This window comes from Neoarius graeffei, chromosome 2 (genome assembly GCF_027579695.1).
Source record: "Neoarius graeffei isolate fNeoGra1 chromosome 2, fNeoGra1.pri, whole genome shotgun sequence".
Classification (NCBI taxonomy): domain Eukaryota; kingdom Metazoa; phylum Chordata; class Actinopteri; order Siluriformes; family Ariidae; genus Neoarius; species Neoarius graeffei.
In genome coordinates, this window is record NC_083570.1 from 60,083,721 (window position 1) to 60,106,317 (window position 22,597).

At 48.2% G+C, this 22,597-nt stretch overlaps 1 protein-coding gene across 1 annotated transcript in view; it reads left to right on the plus strand.

Moving 5' to 3' along the window:
• Positions 1–831: 831 nt before the first annotated feature.
• Positions 832–22,597, plus strand: part of LOC132869688 (sodium- and chloride-dependent GABA transporter 2-like) — a gene marked incomplete at its 5' end in the record, with an annotated part of 85,382 nt that continues 63,616 nt past the window's right edge. The window contains 2 exons of the mRNA XM_060902994.1: positions 832–1,042; positions 2,811–2,945. Of these exons, the coding sequence (XP_060758977.1) occupies positions 832–1,042; positions 2,811–2,945 (346 nt within the window). The remainder of the gene's footprint in view (positions 1,043–2,810; positions 2,946–22,597) is intronic.

The window sequence follows — 22,597 nt, forward strand, 5'->3', positions numbered from 1 at the left end:
CAGGTGAGCTTAATGTTCAGCAAGTTTTTCTTTTCTCTCTTTTCTTTTTTTATTTATTTATTTTTACTGATTTATTTCTCTATCTATCTTATACAACCTAATGAGACAAAGTCCTTCAGTATGCTGTTTAGCCTCGCCACCATATACGGTGGTTCATCATGAACAAATAGGATCGTCATTTTGCCAAATGATCTACAATTATAACAAACAGACAAAAAAAACTCACAGTTGAGTAGGTTGTATGTTGTTGCTGTACACATTTAGTTACTTTGTTACTGAACCTTACAAGCATTGTAAGTATATCCTATAAAGATGGAGGACCCATTGGTTGTAGACAAGAATGATATGTGTCAGCGTTTCTCAACTTCTGCCCCATTTTGAACTGGATCAAGCATGATTATCTATGGTCCACTAAGGACCTACAGTATACAAACTATTGTAATTACTGCACATTGTTAACCAAATGAGCAAATAATTACGTTGACTTTTGTGTTGCACTTGGTTCTTATTAGAATTACTTTTTTCACCAGAATCCTTATCACCTTGTACTATCTTATGTTGCTCAATGATCCCACTTTTGTTCTGAGGTGTGCAGAGCACCAAATCACAAGTTCCAAAGATGACAAAAATACCAGTATTTTGCATATAATTGTCTTTTGTGCACCCAAGAATATATAATATTAAAGAATCTTACTAATTTTGTATGGCATGATGGCTATTCAAGATCTGAATCAGGACAGATATTTATCTTAATCCCTTAACCCCAAAAACTATGGTAGTCAAACATCTCTTTTGCTTTTCTGTTTTGTCTTTTCTATGTAATGTCTGTGCTTTGTCCCAGGAGAAAAGAATATCAGGTGCAAAATGGATCCATCCAATGGTTTGACTCGACCACGGGACATTGTGCCAAACACTGATGAGAAGCTGAAGGACAGAGGCCAGTGGAGCAACAAAGTGGAGTTTATTCTCTCTGTTGCTGGAGGAATTATTGGACTAGGCAATGTGTGGCGCTTCCCTTACCTCTGTTATAAAAATGGAGGAGGTAAGCCAAAAAAGTAGATTGAGTAAAGTACATTTGCCCATGGTTGTTTTCATTTGTTTTGTACTAGACTGAAGTTTTTATGCCTTTTAAGAATTTAATTACTGAGCTCAACATTACAATAACAGTGACCACATCCATCCATCCATCCATTATCTATAGCCGCTTATCCTGTCTTACAGGGTCACAGGCAAGCTGGAGCCTATCCTAGCTGACTATGGGCGAGAGGCAGGGTACACCCTGGACAAGTCACCAGGTCATCGCAGGGCTGACACCTAGACACAGACAACCATTCACACTCACATTCACATCTACGGTCAATTTAGAGCCATCACTTAACCTAACCTGCATGCCTTTGGACTGTGGGGGAAACCGGAGCACCCGGAGGAAACCCACGCAGACAGGGAGAGCATGCAAACTCCACACAGAAATGCCCTTGTCGGCCGCTGGGCTCGAACCCAAGATCTTCTTGCTGTGAGACGACAGTGCTAACCACTACATTACCGTACCGCCCCAGTGACCACATACAGGATGTAAATATGAATGTTAACAATATTGCACATAATTTAAAAAGTGGTTCAGTAATGATTGTAAAAATGAAAAAAAAACTTCACAAACTTTTCCCTACATCCACTCCATTCTTTTTCAGCCATATATATTTGTGTATGATCGGCTTGTTTTTTGTTTGGTTTTTTTTTTGAACAAAGAAGTATTTCCATTAGTGTGACCATTCTATTTGCTTAACATTTTTTTGCTTCAGCGAAGGGATTGGTTTAGCAATGCATTTGAATGTTCAAGAAGTACTCTCTGCTGTTTTAAAAAATGCAATGTTGTCGCTTGTAAAACTAAGACCAAGCAGATGTTGCAAGCTTGTACTGTATATGTTGCTTTAACTTCCCTGTGTTGAAAGAATGCTGTGTGTTAATTGGAATAAATTTGTCGAATGATGGGTTTTGAACTAAATGTCATTAGCTAATTCCCAGCTTAGCAATAAAAACTAGCCCAGTTTAATGACCCAGTGGAATGCCCTCCTACTGACTTTTACTACCCATTATTACTTTAACCAGTAAATGTAATTTATCATCAGTCCAAAATTTCCAGAACCTATATTATAGTTATACTTTTCATTTGCAAAGGGAAATGTTCCCTGGCACCATTGATTTTGGCTTGCTCATTAGGGATCTACATTTAAATCTGCATTTCTGTAAATATGCTTTATGATATTCTCTCTTTTTACAAATAAAAAATGAAATGAATAAGATCTTGATCTTTTTTTCAAGACACTGATTAGGGTATCATGTTCCTTTTTCCTTTGGAATATCTATTTCTCCAAATAACCACCTAAATCTGACTATTATTATAAATTAATGTTGTCATAATTAAAGGTAAAGTATTTCTCACGGTTACTTTTTATATTCATCTAATATGTTGAGGATCCATCAACATTTTTCTAACTTGACTGAGAATCTGAGTTGTGTTTATGTTTGCCAGGTGGCTGCAAAAATTGACCTCTTGATCTGTTGAGTTCTTGAAAACACAGTTTTCTCAGTTAGTCACAGATGTTTGTTTGATAAGTCAGTGGCATGTGTCCACGGAAGACAGACATATGGGAAAATATTAGTTCCATATATCTGCATAAAACAATGATGAACAAGGTCTTGGTATTCCCTCTCTGCTGTAATAATTCCTATATAATGCAGTGTGTTACCATGTGCTTCTGTTAATTTCTCTGGCTCAGTGTTCATTTTTCTTCTGTCTATGTACCATACAGGTGCTTTCTTCATCCCTTACCTAATCTTTCTCGCCACTTGTGGAATCCCTCTGTTCTTTCTTGAGACAGCACTGGGTCAGTACACCAGTGAGGGAGGAGTTACCAGCTGGAGGAAAATCAGCCCACTGTTTGAAGGTTGGAACAACATATAGAAAGACATATCATGGTGCATTAATCCCTTTTTTGTGTTTTAGATTCATGAAGTAAATCTGATGTTGGGTGATGCTCTGTTAATAAATGTAGGGCTGAGTATCAGATGATAGGTTGAGTCACAGCTTGCTGACTAGTAAAATTATTTATCTAAAGCACCTCCTTAAGACAACATAACCTGTGTTTTTGGCCTGGTCATATTAATGAGACCGGCGCCTCAGGAGGGGGAAGCAGTACTCTGCCAACACTGTTTACAGTGCAGGTGGGGAGCTGTTGACCTCAACTGGGGATATTGTCGGGTGGTGGAAGGAATACTTCGAGGATCTCCTCAATCCCACAGTCACGTCTTCCATTGAGGAAGCGGAGGCTGACGACTCAGAGGTGGACTTGTCCATTACCCAAGCCGAAGTCACTGAGGTGGTTTGCAAGCTCCTCAGTGGCAAGGCACCGGGGGTGGATGAGATCCGCCCTGAGTATCTCAAGTCTCTGGATGTTGCGGGGCTGTCTTGGCTGACACGCCTCTGCAACATCTCGTGGCGGTTGGGGACAGTGCCTCTGGAGTGGCAGACCGGGGTGGTGGTCCCTCTTTTTAAGAAAGGGGGCCGGAGAGTGTGCTCCAATTATAGGAGAATCACACTTCTCAGCCTCCCCGGGAAGGTTTACTCCAGGGTACTGGAGAGGAGAATTCGGGCAATAGTCGACCCTTGGATCCAGGAGGAACAATGTGGTTTTCCTCCTGGTCGTGGAACACTGGACCACCTCTATACCCTTCATAGGGTGCTCGAGGGTTCATGGGAGTTTGCCCAACCAGTCCACAGTGCTTTGTGGATCTGGAGAAGGCATTCAACCATGTCTCTTGTGGTATCCTGTGGGGGGTGCTTCAGGAGTATGGGGTTCAGGGCTCTTTGCTAAGGGCTGTCCGGTCCCTGCACGAACAGAGCAGGAGTCTGGTTCGCATTGCCGGCAGTAAGACAGACCTGTTCCCAGTGCATGTTGGACTCCGGCAGGGCTGCCCTTTGTCACCAGTTCTGTTCATAATTTTTATGGACAGAATTTCTAGGCACAGCCAGGGGCCAGAGGCAATCCTGTTTGGGAACCACAGGATTTCATCTCTGCTTTTTGCGGATGATGTTGTCCTGTTGGCTTCTTCAAACCAGGACCTTCAGCATGCACTGGGGCGGTTTGTAGTTGAATGTGAAGTGGCTGGGATGGGAATCAGCACCTCCAAGTCCGAGGCCGTGGTTCTCGACCGGAAAAGGGTGGCTTGCCCTCTCCAGGTTGGTGGAGAAGTCCTGCCTCAAGTGAAGGAGTTTAAGTATCTCGGGATCTTGTTCACGAGTGAGGGAAGGATGGAGCATGAGATCAACAGGCGGATCGATGCAGCCTCTGCAGTGATGCGGTCATTTTACCGGTCCGTCGTGGTGAAGAAGGAGCTGAGCCAGCCTCTGCAGTGATGCGGTCGCTTTACCGGTCCGTCGTGGTGAAGGAGCTGAGCCAAAAGGCGAAGTTCTTGATTTACCGGTCAATCTACATTCCAACTCTCACCTATGGTCATGAGCTTTGGGTAATGACCAAAAGAACAAGATCGCGGATACAAGCGGCTGAAATGAGTTTCCTTCGCAGGGTGGCTGGGCGCTCCCTTAGAGATAGGGTGAGAAGCACAGTCACTCGCGAGGAGCTTGGAGTAGAGCCGCTGCTCCTCCACATTGAGAGGAATCAGCTGAGGTGGCTCAGGCATCTCTTTCGGATACCTCCTGGACGCCTCCCTGGGGAGGTGTTCCAGGCATGTCCCCCTGGGAGGAGGCCCCAGGGAAGACCCAGGACACGCTGGAGGGACTGTGTCTCTCGGCTGGCCTGGGAATGCCTCAGTGTTCTTCCTGAGGAGCTGGCCAAGGTGTCTGGGGAGAGGGAAGTTTGGGCTTCCATGCTCAGACTGCTGCCTCTGCGACCTGGCCCTGGATAAGTGGATGAAAACGAGATGAGATGAGATATTAATGAGACAAGGTACTAAACTCAATAACCCACTTTATTTTCCAGCTCCTCTCCTGTTCTGTTCCATTTCATCGCACTGCCTCTCTGCAGATTACCATTTGTTAACTTTAAACTTACGGACCTTTACAAACCACTGAGACCTGAGACGTCTTCCATAACTGTTACATAAATGTCTCCTTACAGAAAATGTCACGATATCAATGATTATTTCACATAGAAAAATGTCTAATGTTTATTATTAGCCTTAGTTTACATATGTGGAGTGCTTTAACAAAGTCCTTGTAGGCAAGTCTCACCACTTGGCAGCCATCTTTGTAACATACCAGTGTAGTTATTTCAGGCTAACAAGATCAGGCCCCTATGTAAATGAATAGGGTTATAGCCATAACTGCACTTTCAATGGCCACCAGGACAAAAAAAAACAAACTGCACGTATGGAATAACAAATCAAATCTGAAAACTTTGGTGACTTCACTCCAAAACACAGTTTAAAAAGGTTTTCCCCCCACAGAAAAAGAAAAAAAGCCCTGTTCCCCACAATTCTTTGACTTACTCCACATGTGCAAGTTTGCTACTCGCGACTTGTGCCAGAGATTTCCATTCAGGATTCTTTCAGTGGTTTCTCCTCCCTTATAATGTCTCTGGTTTAATATAAACTTTTGATCTGAATTACAGCCAGCACAAAGTCTTGCTATGATAGAAAATTAATCAACACCTTCTAACCAAACATCTCATCTCATCTCATTATCTCTAGCCGCTTTATCCTTCTACAGGGTCGCAGGCAAGCTGGAGCCTATCCCAGCTGACTACGGGCGAAAGGCGGGGTACACCCTGGACAAGTCGCCAGGTCATCACAGGGCTGACACATAGACACAGACAACCATTCACACTCACATTCACACCTACGGTCAATTTAGAGTCAGCAGTTAACCTAACCTGCATGTCTTTGGACTGTGGGGGAAACCGGAGCACCCGGAGGAAACCCACGCGGACACGGGGAGAACATGCAAACTCCACACAGAAAGGCCCTCGCCGGCCCCGGGGCTCGAACCCAGGACCTTCTTGCTGTGAGGCGACAGCGCTAACCACTACACCACCGTGCCGCCCTCTAACCAAACATAACTGAGAATTTAGCAACACTGTGGTTTAATATTTAATAACAAATCTTATAATTTGCTGTAATTTATAACACATGCCAGAAATACTGGTGTAAGCATTGCTACTAAAAACTAAGTGTCAGTAAACCTGCTGATATTGTCCAAACTATAAACATGGACTCCTTGAACTACACTTCCCAGAACTCTCAGATCCCTCTGTCTCCTGACTATTAACCACAGCTGTCACTCATCACTCTAATTCGTCCCTCTGCCTATTTAAACCTCACACCACTTCATTGCGAAGTATTGTTCTGCTATCCTCAGTTCATACCAAGCCTTGTTTCTTCTGACTGATTTCTCATTTTTCTGACCTTTGCTTCCCTCTTTCATGTTTACTCTTTTGTCTTCTCCTGTTTGTCATTCGCCCGACCATCACTAGTCCCTCAACTCTGATTCTCGTCTCACGTTTTGGCTTGTTCACTGTTTGCTGGACGCTCCTCTTTTGCGCATACATTCATAAGTGCCTGAACCATGACCGGATACTTCGCCAACATAGATGTAGTGGAAGAGGAGAAGCAGACAGCTCTCAATGCTCAAGGACGCTTACTAGGAGAACATAGAATAGAATGCCTTTATTGTCACTATACACATGTACAATGAGATTAAAAGCAACTCCAATCACAGTGCAAACAGCATAAAATATGCAATAAAAAAGAGAAGGAAGGGGGAGAAAAAAAGAAAAAAAAAGGAGTGCTATGTACAGTGTTGTGTTCCACATTATCGAGTGGGGTATTGCATATTATAAGTATTGCACAGAGAGAGTCCGGGTATTGCACATTCTAAGTATTGCACAGGGAGAGTCCAGGTATGGCACATTTATGAGTATTTCACATAATAGTACTGCACAGACAGAGTCCGGGTATTTCACATTATAAAGTATTGCACATTATAGTATTGCACATGGAGAGTCCGGGTATTGCACATTATAAGTATTGCACAGTGAGAGTTAGACGATAAAAAGTCAGTGCATATTTGAGTTCAGGATGGTTATGGCTTTTGGAAAGAAGCTGTTTTTGAATCTATCTATCTGTTTTTGTCTTGATGCACCTGTAGCGCCTCCCTGAGGGCAACAGGTCAAACAGATCAAAGCCAGGGTGGGAGCTGTCCTTGATAATGTTCCTAGCTCTGCTGAGGCAGCGTGAGGTGTAAATGTACATCAGGGAGGGGAGAGTGCTGCCTTTACTACTCTCTGGAGCCTCTCCCTGTCTACAGCAGTGCAGCTGCCGTACCATACTGTGATACAGTACGTCAGCAGGCTCTCAATGGATGAGCGGTAGAAGGTCAGCAGCAGGTTGGAGTCTAAGTTGTACTTCCTGAGGACTCTCAGGAAGTGTAACTGCTGCTGAGCCTTCTTGATGACTGCCGTGATGTTCTCTGTCCAGGAGATGTCGGCGGAGATGAGAACGCTGAGAAACCGGAAGGTGTGGACCCTCTCCACACACTCACCGTTGATATAAAAGGGGGCTAGGTTAGTGCTGTGCTTCCTGAAGTCAACAATAATCTCTTTGGTTTTCTTGGTGTTCAGAGCAAGGTTATTCTCTGAACACCAGGCTGCCAACTTCAGGACCTCCTCTCTGTAGGCTGCCTCGTCTCCATTCAAGATGAGTCCGGCCACAGTGGTGTCGTCAGCAAACTTGACGATGAGGTTGTTGTTGTGGGTTGAACTGCAGTCGTGGGTGTAGAGGCAGTACAGGAGGGGGCTCAGCACACAGCCCTGTGGAGAGCCGGTGCTCAACGTGCGGGTGGAGGAGAAGTGGGGGCCAAGTCTCACAGTCTGGGGCCGGTTGGTGAGAAAGTCCTTTACCCAGGCACATGTGAGACGGGGGAGGCCAAGAGTGTCCAGTTTTCTGATGAGAATGTCCGTGTTTATTGTGTTAAAGGCTGAACTATAATCCACAAAGAGCATCTGGACGTAGCTCTGGCGCTGCTCCAGATGGTACAGTGCAGAGTGGAGAGCTACGGCAATGGCGTCCTCTGTGGAGCTGTCTGCACGATATGCGAACTGGTGGGGGTCGAAGTCTGGGGGGAGGTAGTCCTTGATGTGCTGAAGAACTAGTCTCTCGAAGCACTTCATGATCACTGGGGTGAGGGCCACAGGACGGTAATCATTCAGGCTGGTGATGGGAGACTTCTTCGGCACTGGGATTATTGTTGCTGATTTTAGGCAGGGCGGGATGACTGCCTGAGCCAGGGAGAGGTTGAAGATCCTGGTGAAGGTGAGGGTGAGCTGATGGGCGCACGCTCTGAGAACCTTGCCAGGTACTCCGTCTGGGCCGGTAGCTTTCTTGGGGTTCACTGCCAGGAGTATCTGTCTGACATCATGCTCCTGTACAGTGAATGGAGTGGTGCAGGAACCGGGTGGGGACAGGGCTGGAGCAGATGAGTGCTGCTGGGATGTTTCAAAGCGAGCAAAGAAGCAATTTAGCTCCTCTGCCAGCGGCGCACTCAGGTCTTCTGTTGACACATCACAGCCTCTAAAGTTTGTGATGTCTTGTATACCCCGACACACCTCCCGTGTCTTGTTGCTGGACAGGTGGGAGTCTATACTTATCCTATGGTCCACCTTGGCTTTTTTAATTCCTCTTTTCAGGTCAGCTCGAGCAGCTCTGTACAGAGCTCTGTCACCTGACCTGAAGGCAGCGTCGCGAGCCCTGAGGAGTGAGTGGACCTGGATGGTCATCCAGGGTTTCTGGTTTGGGAAAACCCGGATGTTTTTGTCCACTGTCACATTCCCGATGCAGAACTTGATATAGTCCAGTACCGTTCCTGTGAATATCTCCAGCTCTTGGTGTTCAAATAAGTCCCAGTCTGTCTGATTGAAGCAGTCTTGTAGTTTGGAGAGTGCATTGTCAGGCCAGGTTGTAACATTCCTTATGGTGGGTCTGGCTCTGCGTCTGAGGGGGTGTAGGCTGGGGAGAGCAGGAGGGAAAGATGGTCTGATTGGCCAAGGTGGGGGAGGGGTATGGCTCTGTATGTGTGCCTGATGTTGGAGTAAACATGATCCAAAGTGTTCTCCCCTCTAGTAGAACACTTGACATGTTGATAGAACTTCAGCAGTACAGTCTTCAAGTTGGCCTTATTAAAATCTCCCGCAATTATGTCAACACCGTCGGGGTGGGCTCACTGCTGTTTGTTTATGGTGTTCAGCAGGAGAGAAAGCGCTCTGTTTACACTGGCATCAGGTGGAATATACACAGCCATGACAATCACTACAGTTAGCCGGCATCTTACAGAGATGTATTCGAGGTCTGGGGAACAGTGTTTGTCTATAATTGTTCTGTTGTTACACCAGTTATCATGCACATAAATACAGAGCCCCCCTCCTCTGCTCTTACCAGAGTCCTCAGTCCTGTCCCAGCGGAGCAGAGTGCAACCTGCTAGCTGCAAGCTAGCGTCAGAAATTCCCGGGTGAAGCCAGGTTTCGGTGATAATCAAAATACAGCAGTCACGAACATAGCGATTTCCAGCGAGTTATAATTCCAAGTCGTCCGTTTTATGCACCAGGGATCTGGCATTGGAAAGATACAGGCTCGGTAGAGGTGGCTTGTGTGGTTGTTTTCTTAGCATAATACCGGCCCTGCTTCTGCTTCCTCTCCCTCCTCCGTCTGCACCGCCTCCTAGACCCGATAACAATCCATGGAGAGCCCGGCGGTCTCGCTATGTCGTCTGGGATGTTATGGGTGTAGTGAAAATCGCTCGAAACAGATATCTGGTATTGTTCTCTGATGTCCAAAAGTGTCTGGCGGGTGTACTGGATGTTTGCAGAACCGATGGTGCACAAACAAGCAAGAAAAAAATACAACAACAAAAAAGAGCACTGAAAAGGAGAGCCGTAAGCCGCTGTAACCATGCGTGCCGCCATCTTGGTTAAAGCAACATCAGCAAATGCTAGCCGACCTCAACACAAGGATGTCTTAACTAGCAACTGTGATGTCGCAGGCCCTCCTACTGTGCTCCGAACCATCTCCAAGCCCAGCGCTACAACGTCCTGCTCCAGAGATGTTCGCTGGAGATCCGCTCGCATGTAAAGGTTTCCTCCTCCAATGCTCCATGTACCGTACTTCTCTGCCTTGCCGAACATGTCTGATGAGCACAAGGTTGCTAAATTCCTCTCCTTTCTAATGGCTAAAGCCATTCGATGGGCCAGTGCCATCTGGAACAATGGCAGCAGACCCATGAAATCTTATGAGCAGTTTCACTGTTTAAGCTCTGAACATCAGCTCAGCCGCTGTCCTGTTCATCCTCCTCATCCATCTTCTGCAGAGTGTCCTCCACACCGTGTGTTGTGTTTTGTGGTTTCGTTTTTGGCCTGATTTTGTATTATCAGATGCTTATCTAGCGACCTGGCATAGTATAGAGTGAATGGTGTCGTTCCCTTTAATAAAAAGCGAGCATTGCAGGCTCATGTGACCTGCTTCTTTGTTTGTTAAGAGATGGGAGCCTTTGCTCTATACTCGCTACGTTTGACCAGGTGTGTAGCCATCAGGTAAGCGTTTTCTTGTACTTTTTATATCGTGTGTTTTGTCACTTGCCTTAGACGCTATGTTTGAAATGTTTTTTCCTTTGCTCCTTAATGTGCGGTTTGCTGGCAAATGCTATCTGTTTGATTTGCTGGTGATTTGTAATGTTTATCAAAGTGCAGAATTAACATGTGGGTTAAAAGCGTGCTGCTCTGTGTTAATTGCTTTGTTTGTGTGTGCGCTTTGATTGTTACATTTGTTTGTTAAGTGTAGATTTTGAGTTAGTTTGATTAATTGTTTGAGTATGAGATGTGTGAATTTGTATGGGCTGAAAGTTGTAAATGAGATTTTTTTTTAATGTGGATTATATAGTATTATTATTATTAGTAGTGATATGTTAACATTGGTATATTTAATGGTAGTATTAGTGTCTATTACTGTTGATGGTAATAATAACTTATGGCTTGATGTATGTTTTATGTTTGGTTGTTTATCATGAGTTATGTATTGCTATTTATAAATGCTCATTTACTATGAATGCATTTTATTGCTTATGTTGTGTTTTACATCTGATCATTGAGTGTGATGTTTAATAGTGCCATTTATGATTTACTGTGGTGAGTGGGAAGACCAATAACTGTTTTAAAATGCTTCTAGTTTTTATTTTAGACCTGAAACTGTGCAGTTTGTATTGTTTAGGTTTTTACCTGCTGCATCCACTCTTGTAATCATTACTGCTACAATAACTGCTGCTGCATCCATTCTTGCACTGCTGCATCCACTCTTGTAATCATTACTGCTACAGTAACTGCTGCTGCATCCATTTTTGTAATTATTACAGCTGCAACCATTGTTAATGCTACTACAACTAAATGCAGAGATTGAATAAAACAAAGAAAAGCGGAAATTGAGCTGAGTAATTCCTGTGCACACCTTGGTCGCCCTTTCCGTGGGATAACGGAACAGTAAAAACCCGATGCATGCCGCCAAGCCTACCCATCCTGTCACACTGATCAGTGAAGAAGTGCCTGGAGGAGGAAGAAGCCAAATAGGCCTTCGTTGAAATTGTGCTTTCAGTGTGACGAAAAGAAGATGGAGTCTGCTGAAACTGTGGCCCTAAAAGGAAAACGGTCATCAGCACAAGCTTTGTTTAGCAAAAGAGCTAACAGATTGTCCCTTACAGTTGACCTCTTGGAAAAAGGAGCACTGATTGACGAAATTCGAGCACTCTGTGCAGATTTTGATAGGGTGCATGACTTCGGTTTGGAGTACATTGATGCCCTGGTAGAAATAGATGACATGGAAGAAGAGGTAGCACAGGCAAAGGAGAAAACCACCAAGTGCCTCACTACATATACTGAAGTGATCCAGCTTGCCAGGGATATATTGTAGACCAAGTATGCCAACGCTGACATCCAGCTGTTCGTCGATGGTGCAGAGGAGAAGTGTGCAGAAGTTGAGAGCACTGCTGTACAAAACTTGCCAGAGGCAGAATATCAAGCCTTGAGAGAGTGTCTGCTGGAAAGGATCTGCACACTTGAGCAAAAGGTGCTTGAGTGGGAGCGGCTTGTGTCTGGTAAAATTATAGTTTACAAACATCAGCTGTATAAACTGGGAAATCGGCTACATGACTGGGAGCAAAGTTGGCAAAAGTCCAGACACCGTAAGACTAAGAAAGAGTCCATAGGAGCTGATGCTAAGCAGCCAACATCCCACGTACCTAATACTTCAAATGCCTCACCTCCACCTGCCATGCCTGCTGGCCTGAAGCCTCAGATCAGTCTTGAAAGAACACGGCTGCCTGTCTTCTCTGGAGATATGACCGATTATTATCAGTGGAAGGCTGAGTGGGCAGAGTTAGAGCAGCTAGGGAATCCACTGAGGACTGCTGGTGTCACACGATTCCATCTTTAGGCAAGCCTAAGTGACAAGGTGAAGAAAGACCTGGTCTTGTCCAGCTGTGCTACAACAGATGAGATGTTCAAACACCTAGACAACCGCTTTTGGGAACAGGGCAAGGATTGTTCTGAAAATAGCAAAAGAGATAGAAGGTCTACCCCCTGTGAAGGGAAATAACCCCAGGAAGGCAGTTGAATTGATCCAGGCTGTGGAGCAGGCCCTTAGCAATCTTGTAATCCTGGGAGAAGAGGATGTCCTGAAGAACCGTCTGGTAGCACAGTCATTGGAAAGAAAGCTACCTAGCTCTTTAAAGGAGAAGTGGATTGAGTATAAGGCCGAGCCGGTGAATTGCTTCAATCCGCACAACTTTTTTTTTTTTTTGACTGTCTGCTGCTTTTCCTACAAAAGCAGGAGGCAATATTGGAGGAGCTGGAACAGTTAGATGAGGGCCTTGAGGAGAGGAACTCATCAGTGAAAAGCTCTGCAGGAGGCAGACCAGTCAAGAAGGCATTCTCTAAAGCTACTTCAGGCCAAAAAGGGTCTCTGCCACAGTTGGGCTTATGCAGTGCTTGCTCTGATGGAACACATGCTGGCAGACTCTTTGCCTGCAAATCCTTCAGGGAGATGGATGTCCAGAGGAGAAAGGCCCATATAAAGACACATGGGATGTGCAGTCAATGTCTGGGCTTCCATCTAAAAAATAGTCAGTGCAATAAAAGGTTCCTGTGTACCAAGGCTGACTGCTGTAATGAAGAACCCCACCATTTATCTCCTGTGCCCCAAGTCTACCAGCAGTGAGGAGCAGAGGGGGAATAAGAAAGGCCTCGGACTGACCAGTAAGCAGGAGGAGCTTCTGGCAAAGGTCACTCCGGATCTTAGGGATGAGTTCAGGAAAGTTTTTTTTTTTTTTTTTTTCCAACAAGGCCTCGAGTACCTGCACTGATAGAGGTGGTCCTGAGTACCCAGTCATAATGATGTTGCTGGAAGCAACATCCAACTCTGGCCAGCTGATTGGCACTTTGATAGATCTTGCCTTGGACACTAATTATGTCACCCATAGCGCTGCCCAGCGGCTTGGATTGATAGGTGACAGCGTCAAGCTAATTGTCCATGGTGTAGGAGGGATGACTAAAATGGTTACTACAAGGAGATATTCCCTGCGGCTGAGAGTGAAAACCACCAAAGGCACAGTGGTGGACCATAAATTGTTCTGCTATGGTCTGGAAAGTATCGCTGAAGTCAGTCATTCTGTCACACCGCAACAACTCCAGAAGATCTTTCCGGATGTTGCCATAGCAGAGCTGGCCCGCCCTGAAACCATCGACCTTCTCATAAGCCACAGGGAAGGTTGCCTGGTCCCACAGCTGTTAAAAAGGGAGGGGAATCTTGTCCTTTGGGATGGACCACTGGGTAAAACCGTTGGTGGTATTCACCCCAACCTTTTTGAGGCCGTTGACTTGACACTGCTCCAATCTGAAACCCACTTCGCACGAACCATGAGGACATCTTCAAGGTTCTATAAGGAGATCTGTGTGAATGTCAGAAATTTGAACAAGGACTTGGCACAGACAGTGACCCTCAGTAACACCATTTCTACAAATAAAGAAGTCCTTGAATGGTTCAAGTGGGATAGTATTGGTGCAGCATGTGACCCTAAATGCGGGAGCTGTAAGTGTGGCAAGTGTCCACCGGGTGGCCAGGAGATGACCCTTGGGGAGGAAAGGGACCTGGAGAAAATAAAGGACTGCCTTTCGTATGTACTGGTGGATAAACACAGTGATGCTCCACACTGGGATGCGGCATACCCATGGAAGGCCAATCCAGCAATTCTGCCAAACAATCGCCAAGCAGTGGAAGCAACCTTCCGGAACACTGAGGCTCGGCTGGCAAGAGAACCTGTGTGGAAAGCTGAGTATAGTGAGCAGGTCCGTGAAATGATTTCAAGAGGAGTGGCCATCAAACCCACTAGCCAGCAGATTGAGGATTGGAAGGGGCCAGTTTGGTATATTAGCCATCTGGTTGCCCCAAATCCCCACTCTAGCTCGATGCCAGTGAGGATAGTCTGGAACAATAGCCAGGAGTTTAAAGGGATGAGCCTGAACAACCTCCTCCACAAAGGCCCTGATGTACTCAATCCAATCCAGGGTGTCCTCCTGAGATTCAGGAGTTGATTATATGCAGCTCTTGGAGATGTAAAGAAAATGTACAACTCAGTGTGGCTAAAGGATGAGGAAGTACACCTCCATCGATTCCTCTGGAGGGATGACCCCACTGAAGAAATCAGTGAATTTGTTGTTGTCAGGGTCAATATTGGCGACAAACCTGCCAGATGTATTGCTCAGGTAGCCATGAGGGAGACTGCAAACCTGCCTCAGTTTGCGTCCATGATTGTAGAATGCCGGATCCTGACAGAGGACTGTTATGTCGATGATATATTGACATCACATGACGACCGCCAAGCTTTAATTAGGATGATTAAAGGAGTGGAAAAGATCCTAAAGGCAGGTGGCTTCTCCCTCAAGCCCTGGGTCCTGACCGGTCAAAGTGGGAGGGATGAGGATCTCACTGACTCCAGTAATGTCAGGTCAACAGAGCCCAAGACCCTTATACTCCCCAACCAGATGCGGGATGAAGAAAATAAGGCACTTGGACTGGGTTATGAGCCTGAAACCGATAAATTTCGTCTGATGACATCAGTGAACTTTTCAAAGAGGCGAGGGAAAATGAGAACTGGGCTGGATCTACAAGGGGATGAGGTCAGAGGCAACACCCCGGACCCCCTCACCCGACGAATGTTGCTGAGTCAGATTGCAGGGTTTTATGACCCTATCGGCCTGGCATCACCTATCAAGCAACGAGGAGTGATGCTCGTAAGAGAGTCCTTTCAGGAGGCAGGAAAAGACCATCTTTCCAAAGACACCTGGGATGAGCCCCTTTCTCCGCGTCTTTGAGAGGCTGCGGTCATACTCTTTGAACAGTATGTGAGACTTGGCCAAATCAGATTCTACAGGAGCTACACCCCGTGGAGCCGTAGGCCAAGGGCGTAGGTTTGGTCTAAGCTTTGGTAGGGACATTACAACTTACTCCCCCCCCCCCCCCATCCACCCATAACTTGATCATACATCACGTGTACACAACCACACTCATACTCAGCGGAACAGTTCAAGAGCACTTTACTTATTCCTTTTCCAAATTCAGCATACATTTTGCATTTTGTCCTCTTATGCAGTTAAGAGAAAAACATTCCAGGTAAGATCAAAATAAAGAACTATTATTGGGATCATGGGCGGCATGGTGGTGTAGTGGTTAGCACTGTCGCCTCACAGCAAGAAGGTCCGGGTTCGAGCCCCGTGGCCAGCGAGGGCCTTTCTGTGCGGAGTTTGCATGTTCTCCCCGTGTCTGCGTGGGTTTCCTCCAGGTGCTCCGGTTTCCCCCACAGTCCAAAGACATGCAGGTTAGGTTAACTGGTGACTCTAAATTGACCGTAGGTGTGAATGTGAGTGTGAATGGTTGTCTGTGTCTGTGTCAGCCCTGTGATGACCTGGCGACTTGTCCAGGGTGTACCCCGCCTTTCGCCTGTAGTCAGCTGGGATAGGCTCCAGCTTGCCTGTGACCCTGTAGAAGGATAAAGCGGCTAGAGATAATGAGATGAGATGAGATTATTGGGATCTTCTGTATTATACAGCAAACACAAATCCAGATAAGAACAAAGAAATAACTTCTTGCACTTCAGGTAAGTGATGCAATCTCTACATTATTGGGATATTGTGCATTTAAGAGAAGAATATCCAGAAAAGAACAAATAAATAATATCTTGCACTATATAAAAATAAATAAATAAAAATCTCTGTATTATTGCAGTGTTTGTTGCATGCTTATGTGCATCTGTGTTTATCAACTGGCAAAACTAAATATGTAAACAAATGCTTAGAACTTTTACACCCATCTAAATGCAGTGTAATCTGCAGATTTTTACAGGGGTATGAATATGTCTGTAATGTTATTTAAATACACCAAACACATGCCTCCGTCTGTCATTAGCAGACACAAACTGCTGCCCAATTTCTTTCAAATCAATGAGGTCAAGTGCTGTTTGATGCACATGGCATACGCTGACGTTGTTAAGGCGCTGCTGGGTCATTGTCGCCCTCAGCCAGGTTTTTAGCCTTTTCAAAGCACTGATGCTTCTTTCAGCTTCCGCTGATGCCACAGGGATAACTAACAACAGCCTAACAAGTTTCTCCACCTCATCAAACAGGCCACATACTTCACTGGGCATCCCTCTCAGGATATCTGCAGCTTCTCCACTTGATTTCAGTGCATGCTTGTTGAGAAACATGGGAAGCTGAATCCTCAGACTCCCCCTGTCAATCTCTGGATACTCTCCAATAGTGTCATTAAGCCTACCGGTGAGGAGCACATCCTCAACCTGTTTGAATTTCTCCAGATCAGGTTGGTTGAATCTGTCTTTGAACTGCATATCCAAACAGTCCAAGACCTTGAAAAACTCAATCCTGCAGAACTCTGCTGTCTTTGGCTGATGATGACTAGCCTGACCAATATATCTCCTAGGGGTTTTCTTTGGTGAGGAATTTCAATAGCCTCAATCCCTAAAGTATCCACCATCTGCACTGCCTTCTCAAACAATTCTGCAAACTTTTCCTCAGTCCTTTTCTCCTGAATAGTTGAGCTTACATATAGAACTGCAGTCTGCATGCTGGCAATTGTTTGGGAATGATTCTGCAGGGATTTGTTCAAACACTCAAGCTCTCCGAGCACCTCTGTGGCTAGAAAGAGTATTTAGCTCAGGTGAAAAGAAATTATGCTATGACTGAGTTCAAACTGGACAAAAAGAAAACTATAGTGACAAAAGCACAGATTCTTAACCTGCACAAGGCTTGCATCTGTCTTCTGTTGTCTAATTTCATGCACAGAGTTTTCATTAATTAGCGACAACTGGCAAGCTTTATAGCCACCAGGCTACACTAGCACTAACTAACTAATTAAAACGGGAGCTATCAGCATCTTTCCATGACTTTCCATGACTTCTTGTGTTTATTGCATGTATCTGCCAGGGTTTTATTCTGTTGGCTACTACAGGCAGTTAAAACTAGCACTCCAAAAAGACACGGGAGGGGAGGAGGAAATATAACACTTAGCTAAGCCTTCACTGAACGCTGCAATAATTGTGTTGCGTGACAGAGCTAAATATCAAACTTCTGGGCACACTATACTTACTGTCGCGGTGGTGAAATAACTTCTAATGTCCCTGTAGCGCGTATCGAGTGTGGGTAGAGCACAGAGGATGGCAGGACAATGCTTTGAGGCAGATAAGGCTATTTTATTTTCACAACTTTTCAGTCTAAGTAATCCCATATATACACACACACACACACACACACACACACACACTTCGTCTGGTCCCGGGTTGCGCTTCCTCTCCTCTCTCTCTGCCTCCTTAAATAGGGAGCGGTTACTGGGAAAACACACACAACCACAGGTTAATTACCGTCAGGTGTAGCGATTCTGCCACTCACCTTCCCCGGCTCCACCCTCCTGTCACAGACCGGCGCTTGACCACGCCCCCGCTGCCACATACCCCTACCGCCCGACTCAGGCCGGGCGCCCGTCCAGCCCGCAGCCGACTCCCCCCCCCCCCCCCCCCCCTTGACGGGAGAGGAAGTCCGCCACGACCATCTGCGCCCCCGACCTGTGGACCACCTTGAAGTTGAAGGGTTGGAGTGCCAGATACCAACGGGTGATCCGCGCGTTGGCATCCTTCATGCGGTGGAGCCACTGGAGGGGCGCGTGGTCCGAACAGAGGGTGAAAGAGCGCCCCAGCAGGTAGTAACGGAGGGTGAGGACCGCCCACTTGATCGCCAGGCACTCTTTCTCAATTGTGCCGTAGCGCCCCTCACGCACTGACAGCTTCCGGCTGATGTATAGGACCGGGCGGTCCTCCCCCTCCACCTGCTGGGACAAAACGGCCCCCAGCCCTCTGTCCGACGCATCGGTCTGCAACAAAAAAGGGAGAGAGAAGTCAGGGGAGTGTAAAAGTGGCCCCCCACACAGTGCAGCCTTTACCTCAGAGAAAGCCCGCTGGCACTGCTCCGTCCACTGGACCGGATCTGGCACCCCCTTTTTAGTGAGGTCAGTCAGCGGGCTGGTGACGTCCGAATAATTAGGTATAAACCTACGATAGTAGCCAGCCAGCCCCAGGAACTGTCTCACCCCCTTTTTGGTCTTGGGCCTTGGGCAGGCCGCAATCGCTGCTGTCTTATTAATTTGGGGATGCACCTGCCCGTTGCCCAAGTGGAAGCCCAGATACCGTACTGCCACCCGCCCAATCGCACACTTCTTCGGGTTGGCAGTGAGTCCCGCCCGCCTCAGCGACCTAAGGACGGCCCTCAGATGTTGTAGGTGCCGCTGCCAATCATTACTATAAATGATGATATCGTCTAGGTAAGCGGCCGCATAGGTGGCGTGGGGCCGGAGGACCCGGTCCATCAGCCGCTGAAACGTAGCGGGCGCCCCAAACAGCCCAAACGGAAGTGTGACGAACTGGTGTAAGCCGAACGGTGTGGAAAAGGCCGTTTTTTCCCGGGATAATGGAGTCAAGGGGATCTGCCAATATCCCTTCGTCAAATCCAGTGTCGAGTAAAAGCGAACCATGCCTAGTCGATCGAGCAGCTCATCAATACGAGGCATTGGGTACGCGTCGAATTTAGACACCGCGTTGATTTTTCTATAGTCCACACAGAACCGGACCGGGCCGTCGGCCTTGGGAACCAAGACCACCGGGCTGCTCCAGTCACTGTGGGACTCCTCGACGATGCCCATTTCGAGCATGGCCTGAAGTTCTTCCCGAACCACCTATTTTTTGTGTTCGGGTAATCTATAAGGACGGCTCCGCACTACCACCCCCGGGGGCGTCTCTATGTGGTGTTCTATGAGGTTAGTGCTACCGGGCAGGGGCGAGAACACATCCGAAAACTCGGCCTGCAACTGGGCGACCTCCATGTATTGGGTCGGGGAGAGGTGGTCTCCACAGGGGACCGGAGAGGTACGTGATGCCAATGACCCTTTTTGGACCTCCGGCCCCAGCTCCGCCTTCTCCGGAACTACCGACACCAACGCCACGGGGACCTCCTCGTTCCAGAGTTTCAGCAGATTGAGGTGGTAGATCTGTAGTGCCCCCTCCCTGTCCGTTCGCCTAACCTCATAGTCGACGTCCCCGACTCGCCGTGTGACCTCAAAGGGTCCTTGCCACTTGGCGATTAATTTGGAGCTCGACGTGGGCAACAGGACGAGTACCTTATCTCCCGGAGTGAACTCTCTAAGGCGCGTGCCCTTGTTGTACAGGCGGGCTTGCCGTTCCTGGGCCTGCCGCAAATTTTCCTGAGTTAGGTGGGTGAGCGTGTGGAGTTTTGCGCGCAGATCCATAACGTACTGAATTTCATTTTTGCTCTGTGAAGGTCCCTCCTCCCAATTTTCCCGCAGTACATCTAAGATGCCGCGCGGCTTACGCCCATATAATAATTCAAACGGGGAGAACCCTGTGGAGGCTTGGGGGACCTCTCGCACTGCAAACAACAAGGGTTCGAGCCACTTATCCCAGTTACGTGCGTCCTCACTTACGAATTTTTTGATAATATTCTTGAGGGTGCGATTGAACCGTTCAACTAAACCGTCCGTCTGTGGGTGATAAACGCTGGTGCGGATCGGCTTAATACCCAGTAGCCCATACAGTTCGCTCAGTGTTCGTGACATAAACGAGGTGCCTTGGTCAGTCAGAATCTCTTTCGGGATTCCAACCCGGGAGATGATGTGGAAGAGGGCCTCTGCAATACTGCGTGCTGAGATATTGCGAAGAGGCACCGCTTCCGGGTATCGCGTTGCATAGTCCACCAGAACCAATATAAAGCGGTACCCTCGTGTTGACCGATCTAATGGCCCGACAAGATCCATCCCAATTCTTTCGAACAGGGTCTTGATTAATGGTAGGGGGCGCAAGGGCGCTTTTGGAATGGCCGCTGGATTTACTAACTGGCATTCGTGGCACGCCGTACACCACTTGCGGACGTCACCGTGAATCCCTGGCCAATAGAATCGGGCCATTATCCGGGCGAGTGTCTTATCCTGCCCGAGGTGTCCAGCCATGGGATTAAAGTGAGCCGCCTGGAATACCAATTCCCGGCGGCTCTTTGGAATTAACAATTGGGTGACTTGCTCTTTCGTCTGAGTGTCCTGCGTCACTCGGTATAACCTATCCTTCAAAATGGAAAAATAGGGGAAGGACGGGGTGGCGTTCGGCTGGAGCGTCTGACCATCGATTACTCTCACTTAGACAAACGCGTGTCGCAGAGTCTCGTCTCGTGATTGTTCCAGTGGGAAATCCGCGAGGGATTCCCCAATAGAAAGAGGAGGGGCCGGTGGCTCCTTACTCTGTCGCGGAGATGACGTAGACGGCTCTGCGACCGCAGCTCCAGCCAAAGCGATACCGGGACCTTCCCCTGTCAACCGGCAGGACCCACTCTTTACTAGGCGTGCCATTAAACCCCGAAATCCCGGCCAATCAGTCCCCAAGATCAAAGAGTGGGTAAGGCAAGGATTAACCGCCGCCTTCACTATCGATTTTTCCCCTCTGAAATGTATGTGGACCGACACCAACGGGTAGCTGTGAATATCCCCGTGCACACACAACACCTTCACCCCTTGTGCTCCCCCCAATGCCTCGTCTTGCACCAGGCTTTGGAGGATCGAGGTCCGATTGCAACCTGAATCCACCAACGCCTGATATGTAGCCCCTTGTACACTTACCGGTATGCGATACGCTCCAGCCCGATCGAGGGCAGCCTCTGGCGCGTCGGGGATCCGCACCACCGCCCCCACTTCCATCACTGCACACTGTTGCTGCAGGTGGCCTGGTTCCCCGCAGCGCCAGCAAACCGGCCCGGGCCTTCCCTCTGCAGCTGTGTTCTGGGGCTCACTCACCTGAGGGAGGGGGGGGAGAGACAGACACAGAAGGGAGAAACGGGAGGGCACCACGGGTGCGGCGGGCCGGCTGGGGTGGAGCCGGCCCCCGCCTCCGCGGTGGGGGAATGGGGCGAGGGCGGGACACGGGAGGAGGGGGGGGGGGAGAGAGAGGACAGAGAAGATGATGTCATCCGCTGTCCTGCCGCCGGAACAGCCGCCAGATGATCCTCCGCCAGTCCCACGGCCTGATCCAGCGACGCCGGGCGGTGGCACTGGACCCACTCCGCGGTTCCGGCTGGTAAGCGGGCGAGGAACTGTTCCAGTGCCACCTGGTCGATGATTCCCTCGGCGTCGCGATCTTCGGCCCTCAGCCACCGCCAGCAGGCGTCCCGGAGCTGCTGGCCGAACGCGAACGGGCTGCCGACTTCCTCTATCCGCAGCGCGCAGAAGCGCTGGCGCTGCTGCTCCAGCATGCGCCCCACGCGCTGGAGGACAGCCCGGCGAAGGTCGGTGTAGGCCAGCCTGCGGTCGGCGGGGAGCTGTAGTGCGGCCAGCTGCGCCTCTCCCGTCAGGAGGGGGAGGAGGCACGCCGCGCGCTGCTCCATCGGCCACCCCGAGGCTTCGGCGACCTGCTCGAACAATGTGATGAAAGCCTCGGGGTTGTCCTGCGGGCCCATCTTGGTCAAAGTGAGGGGAGACGGGCCCGCGGCCGGGGCGCTGGTGGACCCCGCCGACGCGAGGAAACTCTATCTTCCTGCTGGGCCAGCACCAGGGCTTCGAAGCGGCGCTCCTGCTCCTTTCGGAGCATGACAAGTGCCTGGTGCTGGCTCTGCTGAGCCGTGGCGAGGGCGTGGACCAAGTCCGCGAACGGGGAGGATTCCATGGGGCTGCTGTGTTGGTGCTCCACCTTAATCCCGGGTTTCAGCACCACTGTAGCGCGTATCGAGTGTGGATGGAGCACAGAGGACGGCAGGACAACGCTTTGAGGCAGATAAGGCTATTTTATTTTCACAACTTTTCAGTCTAAGTAATCCCATATATATATACACACACACACACACACACACACACACTTCGTCTGGTCCCGGGTTGCGCTTCCTCTCCTCTCTCTCTGCCTCCTTAAATAGGGAGCGCTTACTGGGAAAACACACAC